The sequence below is a fragment of the Scyliorhinus torazame genome, chromosome 2 (genome assembly GCF_047496885.1).
Source record: "Scyliorhinus torazame isolate Kashiwa2021f chromosome 2, sScyTor2.1, whole genome shotgun sequence".
NCBI classification, from domain to species: Eukaryota; Metazoa; Chordata; class Chondrichthyes; order Carcharhiniformes; family Scyliorhinidae; genus Scyliorhinus; species Scyliorhinus torazame.
The window spans coordinates 278419911-278435332 of record NC_092708.1 but is presented as its reverse complement, the minus strand read 5'-3'; the positions used below and the strand labels follow the sequence as shown (position 1 = coordinate 278435332).

Below are 15422 nucleotides of genomic sequence, written 5' to 3'. Positions count from 1 at the left end.
GAAAACTGAACGAAAGACCAGTAAGCCTCACGTCGGTAGAAAGCAAGTTGCTGGAGTCTATTATCAAGGATTTCATAGCACAGCATTTGGAAAGCAGTGGTGTAATCAGACAAAGTCAGCATGGAATTACAAAAGGAAAATCATGCTTGACAAATGTAGTAGAATTCTGTGAAGATGAACTAGTTGAGTTGACCAGGGAGAACAGGTGGATGTGGTTTATTTAGACTTTCAGAAGGCTTTTGACAAGATCTCACATAGCAGATTAATATTTAAAGTTAAAGCGCATGGGTAGTGTCTTGAGATGGACAGAAAGCTGATCAGCAGTCAAGAAGCAGAAAGTTGGAATAAAGGGGTCTTTTTCTGATTGGCAGGCAGTGACTAGTGGAGTACCAAAAAGATCTGTGCCAGAGCCCCAACTGTTCACAATATATATTCATGATTTGGACAAGGGAACAAAATGTATTATCTCCAAATTTGCAGATGATACAAAGTTAGGTGGGAGGGCGGGTTGTGAAGAGGATGCAGAAATGCTTCAGCAGATTTGGACTGGCTGAGTGAGTGGGCAGATGCAGTACAATGTGGATAAATGTGAGGTTATCTGCTGCAGTAGCAAAAGTAGGAAGGCAGATTATTATTTGAAGGGTGTAAATTGAAAGAGGTGGATACTCAGCGAGACATTGGTGTCCTTATGCAGGTCATTGAAGCACGCAGGTACAACAAGCAGTAAAGAAGGCATATGGTATGTTGGCCTGCGTAGCAAGAGGATTAGAGTATAGGAATAGGGATGTTTTCCTGCAATTGTGTAGGACATTGGTGAGGCCACACCTGGAGTACTGTGTGCAGTTTTGGTGTACTTATCTGAGGAAGGATGTTCTTGCTATGGATGTAGTGCAGCGAAGGTTTACCAGGCTGATCCCTGGGATGGTGGGACTGTCATATGAGGAGAGACTAAGTCGGATATGATGATATTCATTGGAGTTTAGAAGAGTGAGATGGGATTTCACAGAAACGTACAAAATATTAACAGGGTTAGTCATGGTAGATTCAGAAACAATGTTCTCGATGGTCATGGGGTCATAGTTTGAGGATAAGGGTAATCCTTTTTGGACTGAGGCTAGGAAAAATTTCTTCACCAAGAGAGTGGTGAATCTGTGGAATTTGCTACCAATAGAAAGTAGTTGGGGCTAAAACATTGTGTAATTTCAAGAAGGAAATAGATTTAGTTCTTGGGGCTAAAGATTTCAAGAGATATTGGGGGCGGGGAGATCAGGGTATTGAACTTGATGATCAGCCATCATAACGAATGCGGAGCAGACTTGAAGGGCCAAATGGCCTCCTCCTGCTTCTGTTTTCTATGAAACTTAGTCTGGCGCAAGATGAGAGCTTCCCTCCAAGCCTCATCAGTAAGCATAGGCCCAGTTCTCTCTCCCATTTTTCCTTCACTGCTTCCAAGGGGACAGGATCCAAAGAAAGAATGAGTCCATACAAATTTGAAACAGAACCCTGGTCCTGGTGCGGCCAGGACAGGATCTTCTCCAACAAAGAGGAGGTTGCGGTCACTGGGAAGAAAAGAAAGTTGAGAAATCACAAAACGAAAAAGGTCGGAACAGGGCAACTTCCCAATCCAGAGCTTTGTAAAACTGGCAAATCACCCTTATCAGGGAGAAAGCACAGCAAGAAGCCTTACAACACCAGGTTAAAGTCCAACAGGTTTGTTTCTAATCACTAGCTTTCGGAGAACTGCTCTTTCCTCAGGCGAATCACCTCAGGGAGAAATACGCTTACTCCCCAACATCTGAACGCTGGTTCCATGCCTAAAGGCAAAATAAGGTGATTACTGCAAATCGGGGCCAACAAAGATAAGGAAAGTACGTTGAAATGTTGCCAAAATTGTTTCCAAATCCTGAGGAAGAAAGTCACCACAGGATTCGAGGAGAAACCTCCAGGGGAGATCGTGCAGTGCTGTAGTCATGGCAGAGAGAGAGGAGTTGGTGGAGCACAACTGAACCTCCATTTCACCCCAAATTGAGTCAGGGTCACAAAGCCATGGCAGGATTTACTGAAATGTTGGCAGCCCAATAATAAAACAAAATTATTGGGAGAACCAAACGTCTCAAACCCCTGTCTTTCTGAAGCAGAGTGCTCTGGACTTTGGGATACCTGTCCGCCCAGATAAAAGCCAAAATCATTTTGTTAACCATAATAGAAAGTAAGAAGTCTTACAACACCAGGTTAAAGTCCAACAGGTTTGTTTCAAATCACTGGCTTTCGCAGCACTGCTCCTTCCTCAAATGAACCAGGGCAAGTGATAAGATTTGTTAGTGGAGGAGCATTTTGGAGATAGTGACCACAATTCTGTGACTTTCACTTTAGTAATGGAGAGGGACAAGTGCATGCAACAGGACAAGGTTTACAAATGGGGTCGGGTAAATACGATGCTATCAGCCAAGAACTGAAGTGCATAAGTTGGGAACATAGGCTGTCAGGGAAGGACACAATTGAAATGTGGAACTTGTTCAAGGAATCCGGGAGTACACTTTATGCACACGAGAGTAGAAGGAGAACTCCTACACTTTCGGCTGCCCAAATCTCCATGGGTCCACCCTCCCCATCTGCTCCATGAACCCTTTTGGTTACTTTGCCATTGCTGGCACCCTGCCCGTTTTGGAGCTTGACTGGTCTAAACCAGGGTCAATAGCTGTGTTGAAGTCCCCTCCCATGACCAATTTGTGCGAATCCAGGTCCGGTATCTTCCCCAGCATCCTCTTTATAAATTCCACATCGTCCCAATTTGGCGCATACACATTTACTAGTACCACCTGCACCCCCTCCAATTTCCCACTGACCATAATGTACTGGCCTCCCACATCCAAAACTATTCTTCCCGCCTCAAACACCACTGGCTTGTTGATCAGGATCGCGACCCATTTAGTCTTTGAGTCCAGTCCAGAGTGAAAAAATCTGTCCAACCCATCCCTTCCTTAATCTAATCTGGTCAGCTACTCTAAGGTGCGTCTCCAGCAACATTACTATGTCCGCCTTCAGTCCTCTCATTCGTGCCCTTTTGACTGGCCCATTTAGCCCTCGTACATTCCAAGTGATCAGCCCAGTTGGGGACTCATCGCCCCCCCCCCCCCCCTTCACCGATCAGTCAACCCCTTTCTTGGGCCAGTCTCCAGCCCCACGCCTCCACCGGCCCACCCCCAGGCATCCACCGCCCCAGACCTCCTCTCTGTCCCTTAGCAAAAGTCCCTCCCTCGTCAGCAGAACATTTCCCCCCCACCCCGCCCCCACTTGTAACAGCACAAAGTAAATCGACCCCTTCAATAGGCCTAACATCTGCTCACCCCCCCCACTGCGCTTCCGTGAGCTAGCCCACCCAGCTAGCTTGGTGGCCCCCAACCCTGGCACCAGACATTCACCCACCTATTGTTCCCCCCCACTCATATTCAAATTAAAGACAATCCCAACACAATTGCCCGACAAAAAAAAAACACTAAACAAGGAAAAGATCAAGCAAAAGATCTAGCATCTGACAAACACGCTTCCATCCCACAACAGTGCAAATGTAAACTTTAACTCACCCAGCTCTGCAACTGACCCCAAATCAATACAGAAGGCATTACAAATAACATCCACAGAACGAAAAACTAGAAACTTTTTTTAAACATGAACGTTGCAGCAAAGTTCAAAGTTCTCAGTCCGCCACCAGCCCTTTCCTTTTCGCGAAGTCCAGCGCTTCCTCAGGCGACTTGAAATAGAAATGTTGCTCCTCGTACGTGACCCAGTGACAGGCCGGATACAGGAGTCCAAACTTCACCTTTTTCTTAAAAAGGGTCGGCCTTATCTGGTTGAACCCCGCTCTTCTCCAGGCCAGCTCTGCACTCAGGTCCTGATAGATCCGCAGGATACTGTTCTCCCATTTACAGCTCCATGTCTGCTTGGCCCACTGTAAAATACGCTCCTTATCCAAATACCTGTGGAATCTCACCACCATTGCCCTCGGGGGGGGGGGGGGTCTCCCATTCGCGGTTTCCTCACGGTCGTTCTGTGAGCCCTTACCACCTCCAAGGGTCAGGAGAATGTCCCCTTCCCCAGGAGCTTCTCAAACATGCCCGCTATGTATGCCTCAGCGTCCACTCCTTCGGACCCCTCCGGGAGCCCAACAAATCTCATGTTCTGCCGGCGGGACCTATTCTATAGGTCCTCCACCTTCTCCAGGAGCCTTTTCTGCTGGTCTCTCAGCAGCCCCACTTCCATCTCCACCGCAGTTTGATGTTCCTCCTGGTCAGCCAGCTCTTTCTCTACTTCCTGGATCACCCGATCTTGGGCATCCAATCTAAGCTCCAGCCACGCAATTGACTCTTTAATGGGTCCAAGCAGACCTGCTTCTGTTTGGCGAAGCCCTCCTGGATAACTTGCATCAGCTGTGCTGTTGACCGCTGGGTCGACAAGCCAGAGCTCCGGTCATCCGCCATGCTTTCTCCTACTGCCGCCTCAGCCCAAGCCTTCTCTGTCCGTCTGTTTCTGCATTTGCGAGCACTTCTAGTCCGCCTCTCCATGCACCGATGTGGGAATCCAGTACACAATTGCCTCTATCATCGATTTTCCAAATCAAGTCCGGTAAAAAATCGCGGGGAGGAAATGTCCAAAAGTCTGACCCGAGCGGGAGCTACCGAATGTGCGACTTACTCCTTCATAGCCGCCACTGCAAGTCCGAAACCAGCTATTTCTGATAGGTAAAAGGATCATTGATTTAGCCATTTTGTTTTAAATACAACCTAGTTCAAAAAACATTTTAAAATGGTTTCTGTCCTAAACCACAGAGTTGAACAAATTTCATTACAATTTAGAAAAAACACATAGCTTAGAGAAATCTGCAAAGCATGGATGTGAAACATTTACAGTCTAACTAGAAGCAAATGAAACAATTCTACTGAAGGTCAAAATGAGCACCATAGTTAACATGAATCAACCATTGTTCAAAATGTGAATAGTATAGCAGTCACCAAATACCAGATCTGACAATAAGTGTAAATTACACTCCAACACACAGAAAACACCCAATGAAATTTGTTCAACATAGTCATATCTATGTTGCACATTGATGATTGACAACTAACCATCCAATCAAATGCATTTGAGACTCATCCAAGCCAATCAGCACATGTCAAGGGTAGGAACAGATGGGAGTCAGATTGGTCACATTTTCCTTAAAGATAGAGTTCCGGGCAGCCATTTTCATTCCAGGATCACTCTATACCATTTATCTAACTACTCGCTATCCTTATTTCGTATTTCCATATTTTTATTCTAACTCTGAAGTCCGCGCAAGCTGTTTGCTTTGAGCAAGAAATCATTACTGTATTTTTAAAGTTCAATTTGTTTGTACACTAAATTTAATTATATCTCTTAATGTCTTCTGCTGCCAGGGGCTTTACTGAGAATATTTGATTTGTAACCACAAGAAGATTTCAAACTCTCAATTATAATCAATAGACACAATAAAGATTTCATTCCGCATCCAAGACGTGTGGCTTAAATTTCTACTTTAAGTGTATACGAGACTACACAACCACGGGTAGATTTCATCGCAATGGTTATGGGGAGAAAGCAGGATTAGGCTATTGAGTTGGACGATCAGTCATGATGGTGATAAATGGTGTAGCAGGCTCAACGGGCTTAATGGCCTCCTCCTCCTCCTGTGTAAGAAGTCTTACAACACCAGGTTAAAATCCAATAGGTTTATTTTGAACCATTAACTTTCACAGCACTGCTCCTTCCTCAAGTGAATGACTAGTGTTCCAAAAGCTAGTGATTCAAAACAAGCCTGTTGGACTTCAACCTGGTGTAGTAAGACTTCTTGCTGTTCTCACCCCGGTCCAACGCAGGCATCTCCACATCATCCCATCTTCTATGTTTACATGTTCAGCTTTAATTTAACCGACATCTAAAATGTGTGTATAAAATTTGAATATGAGCCTATTTATTAGCTGCAAAATGCTTGGCTTTAGGAAAGTTTGACTTAGAATAGAGTCATAAAACCATACTGCACAGAAAAGACTGTTCGGCCCATCGCACTTGCATCGGTCAAAAAACACCCAAGCATTCTAATCCCATTTTCCAACACTTGGCCATAGTCATAGAATCATCCAGTGCAGAAAAGGCTCCTGGGCCCATTATGTCTGCGTGAGTTAAAATCAATCACCTAATCATTCTAATCCCATTTTCCAGAACTGGGCCAAAGCAGTGTATGCCCTGGGACCACAATAATAATAATAATAGCTTATTGTCACAAGTAGGCTTCAATGAAGTAACTGTGAAAAGCCCCGAGTCGCCACCCTCTGGCTGAAGAAATTGCTCCTCATCTCTGCTTTAAAGGATCGTCCCTTTAGTCTGAGATTGTGTCCTCTGCTTCTAGTTTGCCCTGTACATCTTTGGGTCGTGAGGGTGAAAACCATGCAGACACAGTGAGAATGTGCAAACGCCACACGGACAGTGACCCGGGGTCGGGATCGAACCCAGGTCCTCGGCGCCATAAGAAAGCAATGCTAACTATTGCACCACCGTGCTGCCCCGGCCTGCTTAACCACTTTATCTATCTGCCCTGCTACCTGAAGGGACCAGTGTACATGCAAACCAAGATCCCTCTGATCCTCTGTGCTTCCCAGGGTCCTGCAGTTTATCATGTAATCCCATGCCTTGTTTGTCCTGCTGAAGTGCATCATCTCACACTTATCTAACTTGATTGACATACTTGATGTGCATACTGTACCATTTTATTGTAAGATTTGATCTCCCATGACATTGCACTGAGGGAATCAAAGCAAGACTAGTCTTTAGGTGAAGTAGTATTACAGTGCAGGGAATAACTGGATCAATGTGGGCAATTGCAATTTAGCCCCCACTTGGAAATCAAATAATATGCTTCATTTTTGCATAATATTTCAACTTTATGTTGATAAATCAGTGCCAGATCACAAAATAACAGTGGGATATCACTAGATAAGCTTGCTGAGCCAGAGGAGTCAAAGTCAGAAAGGCTGTATTGCAAATTGCCAAATCAGCTGACAACCAGAGCAGCATGTATCTGCAGCAGCTTTGGATCTAGGCTCCCTGTTGCAATCGAGGAATGAGAAATATAGCATTGGGGTTTTCTGCTGTGCAGCCTGAAGATCTGAGAAGGCAAAACTGAGGTGCTGTGAGCATTACTGCCTTAAGGGCATGATGGCAAATTCACATTGGTAGGCTGTGGACATTGAATTTTCATTTGGAAAAATCTGACAATGGGTGTAATGTTTTATGGAAAAGAATCATGCACAGATCCAATATTGTTAGGCAGAGGTTCTGAGGAGCAGTAGGGCATTCAGCCCTTTGAGCCTGCTCAGCCATTCATGGCTGATTTGGTTGGCTCAACACCACTTTGTTATCTGGCCCTTGGACTCTCGTACCTGAGGCTCCTTCATACCATTGTGTATCAAAAATCTCTCTCATTCTGACCCAGTTCTGCTTTCTGGGGAAGAGAATTCCACACTCTTTGCAAGAAAAAAAAAGATCTTCTAATGTCTTATTCTTAAACAGTATCCCCTAGTTCTAGTCTCCTCAGATGGAGGAAACATTCTTTCTGTACTCACCCTATTAAGGTCCCTCAGGATCATATAGTTGCTTTTACCCTCAGGATCATATAGTTTCCATAAGATCACCTCTCATTCTTCTAAATTCCAATGGATATAGGTCCAACCTTTCTTCATAAGATGAGCTCCTCTTATGAGGAATGAGTCGACAGAGCCTTCTCTGAACTACTTCTAACAAAATTCTATATTTTCCCAAAATAGGAGACCAAAACCCTGACCAGTGTTCCAGATGTGGTCTCACCAAAGCTACGGAAAAACTTCCCCACTTTTATGTTCCATTCCCCTTGCAATAGATCCCAACATTCCATTTGCCTTCCTAATCACTTGGGGAGTACTAAATGAGTACTTTGCATCAGTATTCACCAAAGAGAAGAACTTGGTGGATAATAAGTTGGGAAGGGTGTGCCACATAGAGATCAAAACGGAGGTGGTGTTGGGGATTTGAAAAATATCAAAGTCCCCACAGCCTGATGGATTCTACCCCAAAATACTGAGTGAGGCAAGGGAGGAAATTGCTGGGGCCTTGACTGAAATCTTTGTATCCTCACTGGTTACAGATAAGGTCCCAGAGAACTGGAGAATAGCAAACGTTCCTTTGTTTAAGAATGGTAGCAAGCATAATCCAGCAAATTACAGGCCGGTCAGCCTTACGTCAGTGGTGGGGAAATTATTGGAGAGGATTTTTCGAGACATGATTTACTCCCATTTGGAAGCAAGCGGACATATTAGCAAGATGCAGTATGGTTTTGTGAAGGGGAGGTTGTGTCTCACCAACTTGATCGAGTTTTTCAAGGAAGTGCGAAGTGGATGTTGTCTACATGGACATCAAGGCATTTGAGAAGGTCCCTCATGGCAGACTGGTACAGAAGATTAAGTCACATAGGATCAGAGATGAACTGGCAAGATGGATACAGAACTGGCTCGGTCACAGAAGCTCCCAGTGGAAGGGAGCTTTTCTGAATAGACGGCTGTGACTCCGCAGGAATCAGTGCTGGGACCTTTGCGGTTTGTAGTATATATAAATGATTGAGGAAAATGTAACTGGTCTGATTAGTAAGTTTGCAGACGACACAAAGATTGGTGGAATTGCGGATAGCGATGAGGACTGTCAGAGGATACAAAATCGGTTGGAGACTTGACAGAGAGATGGCAGATGGAGTTTAATCCAGGCAAATGTGAGGTAACGCATATTGGAAGGTCTAATACACGTGGAAAAATATACAATAAATTGCAGAAGCCTTAAAAGTATTGACAGGCAGAGGGATCTGGGTGTACAGGTCTACAGGTCACTGAAAGTGGCAATGCAGGATTTCTCAATTTCCCCCCAGACTCTTGTCTCACTGGAATTGTCTTTCACACCAGGGTTTCCAATCTCCAATCTCAAAGCCTTAGATCTTCTCCCAACTGACACTTTCTCTTGGATGTTGTCCCCAAAAGATCCACATCCAGGGTTTCAACCTCTCCTTCCAATGTTCAACTGCGCTGGATCGCCTTCCGCATTTAAGCTTTCACTTCCAGAGTCTTTGAAATTCCCAGCTATGTGTCAACAGAACACCACTGCTTCACAAGCCCGTAGTAAGGAGTCACCAATCTTGGGTCTCCTTAGATCATTGGTTTCTTGCAAGTCGACGGTACTCCAGGTCTGCAACTTTTAGCTTGGAGCCTCTGCTCCTCGCTCTCAACTTCACTCAATAGGACCTTGTTGTTCCGATTGACTAGGTATTATTTTTCTGTCCCTCTCCCTGAATTTGGGACATTTCTGTTCTTTAACTTCGGATCTGTTCTCTGAAAGCTCCCTTTATGTCTGTTCCAGCAGATTGTGCGAACAACTGCTTCCAACTGGGTCACATTCTCCCAACTAAAATAATTGCTTTTGCTGTCTCTGTGGGTCTCTGTTTACTAAACAAACACACAGGGTGGGATTCTCCGATCCAGCGTCGGGTCGGAGAATTGGCAGGAGGGGGTGGGGTCCGAATCCCATGACGCCGCTCCGACACCGGGCCGCCAATTCTCCAACGACCGGAGAATCGTCGCCAATGGCGCCGGTTGGGGGCCGCTAAATGTGCCCCCCCCTGGTGATTCTCCGCGCTCGACTGGCCGAGTGCCCGCCGAGTTCCGCCGCTGTCATTCGCGCGTGGTCCTACCCGGCGGGACCGCAGCATTCTGGTTGCGGGGGCCGTCCTGGTGGTGGGTGGGGGACGGGGGGAGATCAGACTCCGGTGGGGGGAGGGGGCCTCCACGGTGGCCAGGCCCGCGATCGTGGGCTACCGATCGGCGAGCGGCTTAATTCCAGGGGAGGCCTATGTACCTCCGCGTCAGGTCCCTGTAGGGCTCCGCCATGTTGTGTGGGGACCGGTGCGGAGACAGCAACTCACACGCATGCGCGGACCCGCGTCGGCCGCGGCACACATGCACGAACCCGCGCCGGCCGTGCTGGGGCACGCATCGGCAGCTGGAGCTGCGTGAAGCGCTCCAGTGCCGTGCTGGCCCCGTGGGTTGGGGGTAATCGCTGCTCCTGGCGACCAGATGACACCATCGTAAAACGCTCCGGCGTCTATGACGGCGTCAACACTCTACCGTTAAAATGGAGAAACACGCCCATAATTTTTCTACTTTAAATGTCATAAGACCTCAGGAAAATGCTGGCACCCTTTAAAGGGAAACTAAAACTCAAGATACCATAACAAACAAATACAGAAATACTAATTTATCTTAAATGTTTATTCCGAACACACAAAGACAAACAAATTACCAAACACTATATTTATTTCCCAACGATACACTAAGGAATTGAATGAAGTGAAAAATCAATATTTGAGAATACACTCAAATGGATACTGTAGTTGAACCATTCTCAATAATGGTGATCATGGAACCATATAATTACAGAATCCCTTCATTACATTCAGCCCTTTGAGTCTGCACTGACTCTCTGAAAGAGCATTCTACCTGGGCCCACCCTCCTACAATCCCACAACCCTACCTAATCTTTGCACACCAAGGGACAAATTAGCATGGTCAATCAACCTAACTGAACATCTTTGGAATGGGAGGAAACCCACGCAGACACGGAGAAAGTGCAAACTCCATACAGACAGACACCCAAGGCCGGAATTGAACCGGGTCCCTGGTGCAGTGAATCAACAGTGCTAACCACTGTGCAACCCTATGTTCATGAAACAATTGTCATAAACCCATCCTGGTTCACTAATTTTTTTATCTGGTCTGGTTTATTTTTTTACCTCAGCCCCAGAGTAATGCGGTTGACTCTTCCCTCTGAATTGGTCGAGCAAGTCACTAAGTCTAAAAAGAATGAACTTCCTTCCTCACAGCACTATTGGCACCCCATGGACTGCAGTGGTTCAAGAAGGTGGCTCACCACTACCATCTCAAGGGCAATTAGGATGGGTAATAAATGTTGGCCTTGCCAGCAATGCTCACATCTCGTGAAAGAATAAATAAGAAAGGTAAAAATGGTTTCAACTTACCAAACAATAGTAATGAAGAGTTATCCCATTATCGTAGGTTTTCTTCTCGCCATATTTTTCAGGACAGTCATCATTCCTTCGACAAAATGCACAAGCTACAGGAACAAACAAAAATGTGAGTGACTACTTTTGGAATCTGAGTAACTAATAGTGCCGAAGAGGTGGGCACCTGTTCTCTACAAGGACTTCAAATCAAAAAAGTGCCAAATACTAATCAGGTGCAATAATAGTAATATCCATTTGGAAGATTTTATTTCTTTTTGGCTTTCTTTACCTGCCTGACACTTAGGAGAACAGTAATCTTTCTGCCAGGGCCAGACATGAATCACTATAACTTAGGACAGCTTCACTTTCAATGAGGGAAGTTCTATGGGACAGCAGTAGTAGAAAAATTACTTTTTTTATTTGTATCACAAGTGCCTCGCTCTCAAAACGTGAGACGCGTTGCTCATGTACAACAGGCGCTGTGCAACACACACTAAAATATGCTGCAGCTCTTGGATGTTCATTAGCCTATAAGCAATGTTACTTGTCATAAAGAATTATGTCATCAGAACAAAGACTACCCATTCCATGTAAAGACACATACATTCAACACTAATATGCAAGTGTTCCTATGGAAAGAGAAACAAAGTGTATTTCCGAGTGACGAGATCAGAGTAATCACAAATTTACCCTCAATTTGCTCAGCTTTTCATAATCAGAATGAAAATCAGTGGAGGTCAAAAAAATATGTAAATAAATCTTAAACAATAAAATGTGTGAAGTCAGGAATAGGATGAATATTACTCAAACTGTCTGAAGGTTCAAGAATTATCAAGTAAGCACATGAATTTTACAGACTTGGAAAGATCCAACATTCAATTCTGGGTTTTTGCCAAGTTAACTGATGTACTGCAGTGATAGCAAGGGCATTATTGGCGACCTTACTGTCTCTGGGTTAAGAAAGGGAAAATCAGCATCTACCTTGCTCCTTTATACCATCCACTGGTACTACTGGGTGCAATGGTTACTGGACATCAGGTTTGTGTGTGTTGCATTTCAATGTTAAACATCAAGGTAAGCAGATGGGGACAGAGTCTTGGGCTCATATTCAGGTGGCACTAGGCCACTGATCATCTTATAAATGTATTATACATGAAAGCAATAATTCAACTGTGGTCAATCCTACCAACTTTTGTATTTCTTAAAATGGACTCTCAGAATATAAAGCCATGAAAGACCTTCAGCACAGAAAAAGCCCTCCAGCTCATCATGTCTGTTTTGGTCAAAAACAACACGAAAGTATTCTAATCCCATTTTCTAGCACTTATGCCCATGTATGCCTCGACTTATAAAGGCAAGTATACCACATACCTTTTTAACTAACCACTGTACCCACCTGCCCAGTTACCTTAAGGGGCCAGTGTACATACACACCAAAGTGCCTCTGATCCTCAGTGTGTCCCAGGTTCCTGCCGTCTATCATGTAAACCCTTGTCTTCTTGCCCTGCCCAAATCACCTCACACTTATCCAGATTGAATTCCTTCCATTTACCACTGATCAGTCCATCTTACCAGCCCGTCCACATCTTCCTGTAATCTGAGGCTATTTTCACTATTTACCACCCCACCAATTTTAGCATCATCCGCGAACTTACTGGTCAACCCTCCTACATTAATAGATTAGAATCCCTACAGTGCAGAAGGAAGCTATTCACCCACCGGCCCTTGGAAAGAGCACCCTCCTTAAGCCCATGCCTCCACCTGATACCCGTAACCCAGTGTTGCTAACTTTTGCCTTAGTTTAACTGCTCTGTTGCTCTTGAGTCACCAGGTATCTTTATGATACCGCCACGTGGTTCAAATCCGAGTAATGATCAATAATCCAATACATCGATTAGTAAGATTTAAATCAAAGCACATTTATTATACACAGTAATCACTACTCATGTACAAATTCTACGTCTAAGCTACTTCTACAGCTAACAGGCCAATACTTAACTTGGAACTGGCCCACCAGGTCAGGGAAACGAATGGCCTTTCGTTCGGGTTCTGAGCCTGCGGGATTCGAAGTTGGTACAGATTGGTAGCTAGGAGCACCTATCTCGTAGCGAGCGTTGAAGTAAGACTTACTGGATATCGGCGGCGGCTGAACCGGTCACTGACTAGGGTTGGTTTGCGTTGCTGAGTGACCCGGTCAAGAAGAACGATTTGAACTTGGGTTTAATTCTTATAGTCCCCAGGGGCTTCCCGCCTTTCGGGGCGGACCCTGTACCTGGTTCCAAGTGATTGGACTTTGTCCCAATCACTTGGCTCGATTTTCTCCAATGCTGGAGCGGTTCCCTGATCGATGGGCGGTCCTGAGGTGGTCGTTCACCTCCCTTTGTGTAGGCTTCTGCTGGCGCCGAAGAGTCTGGTTTTGCTTTATGTGTCTAAATGTTGCTCATTGTTCCTGGGGATTGCTCATTAATATGCAGATGGCTGATGTTTTGTTATGCTGATGGTTGCTGGTATCGATCTTGTCTGGCCTTTCCAGAGGTAAATACACACTCAACCTGCAGCTGCTTGTTTGTGTCCTGTTGGCTGACTATCCCATCAGCCTTTGCCGTTCACCATTTTAAATCGGGAGTTAGCCATTTTAAATCGGGAGTTAGCCATTTTAACTGGCTACACCAGTAACCCCACCTAACCTTCTGGACACTAAGGGGCAATTTTATCATGTCCAATCCATCAAAACTACACACCTTTGGATTGTGGGATGAAACCGGAGCACCCAGGAGGAAACTCACGCAGACACGGTGAGAAAGTGCAAACTCTACACAGGAAGTCACTCGAGGCCGTAATTGAACCCGGGTCCCTGGAGCTGTGGGGCAGCAGTGCTAACCACTGTGCCACCCTGCCATCCTTCATGATTCATGTCCAAATCATTTATATAAACCACAAATAGCAAGAACCCCCAAAATGGTCCCAATGTCCCAGAAATCTAAAGCCCATCGTCCTGCACATCTCTCCAGCAACACATTCATCTGGACTAACCTCCTATTTCTATACTCGTTGGCATGTGGCACCAAAAGTAATCCAGAGATCACTGACTTCTGGGTCCTGTTTTGTTTTTTTAAAATGTACTTCCTAGCTCCCCAAATTCTGCTTGCAGGACCTCTTCCCTCTTTCTGCCTACATCGTTAGTACCAATGTGTACCAGGATACCCATATCTTTTCCCTCCCCCTTCAGTATGCCCTACAGCCATTCAGTGACATCCCAGACCCTGGCACCAGGGAGGCAACTTACCATCCACGAGTTTCTTTTGCAGCTGCAGAAATGCCTGTCTGTTCCCCCAAACAATTGAATCCCTCACCACTATAGCCCTGATGTTCTTTCTTCTTCCCTCTTGTGCAGCAGACCCACACATGATGCCATGAAGTTGACGGTCACTGATTTCCCCTACACAATCATCTCCCCCAACAGTATCCAAAATGGTATGTATTTGGCTAAAATGAAAAAAATCTTATTGCAAGGAAGAAAACATGAAAATTGTGATCATAGAATTCACAGTGCAGAAGGAGGCCATTCGGCCCATCGTGTCTGCACCGGCCCGTGGAAAGAACACCCCACTTAAGCCCACTCCTTCATCCTATCCCCATAACCCAGTAACCCCACCTAACCTTTTTGGACACCAAGGGCAATTTAACATGGCCAATCCACCTAACCTGCACATCTTTGGACTGTAGGAGGATACCGGAGCACCCGGAGGAAACCCACGCAGACACGGGGAGAACGTGCAGACTCCGCACAAACAGTGACCCAAGCCGGGAATCGAACCTGGGACCCTGGAGCTGTGAATCAACTGTGATAACCACTGTGCTACCGTGCTGCTGATTGTACATAATTTATAGAAGCAACCAAGGTACTGAACTTCTGCTCATCATCAACTAGCACTAATCCCAAATGATGCATTATGCAGATAAGATGAAATACCACCTGATCACACGATTCATCTCTTGCACTCCCTCTTTCTGATAAATAAGTTCAAAATGAAGGCAGCAGGTAAAATAACAGAAGTACTCACGAGGATTTTGTCTCTGTTCCAGCTTCTGCCGCACATTTGGAGCAAAGTTAATTGCAGTGCCTGACTTGGGCAACTTCCTAGATAAAAGCACATAAAAACTTTAAAGTATTAGCAGAGGACAGATTGTCCAATTACCAAATTCTCGAGATTAGAAACATAGAAATCTGGAGCAGGAGTAGGCCAATCGGTCTGTCAAGCCTGCTCCGCCATTCAACATAGAGTCATTGATGTGTACAGCATGGAAACAGGCT

At 45.3% G+C, this 15422-nt stretch overlaps 1 protein-coding gene across 2 annotated transcripts in view; it reads right to left on the bottom strand.

Annotated features, from left to right (window-relative positions):
* LOC140398981 (G2/M phase-specific E3 ubiquitin-protein ligase-like) overlaps positions 1-15422 on the bottom strand; it is a 449971-nt gene that overhangs the window by 408294 nt on the left and 26255 nt on the right. The window contains exons 2-3 of one of the 2 annotated variants that reach the window (XM_072488009.1): positions 15172-15248; positions 11123-11217 (exon numbers count right to left, since the gene is read on the bottom strand). In XM_072488009.1, the coding sequence (XP_072344110.1) occupies positions 11123-11217; positions 15172-15248 (172 nt within the window). The remainder of the gene's footprint in view (positions 1-11122; positions 11218-15171; positions 15249-15422) is intronic. The other variant, XM_072488016.1, reaches the window with a different exon arrangement.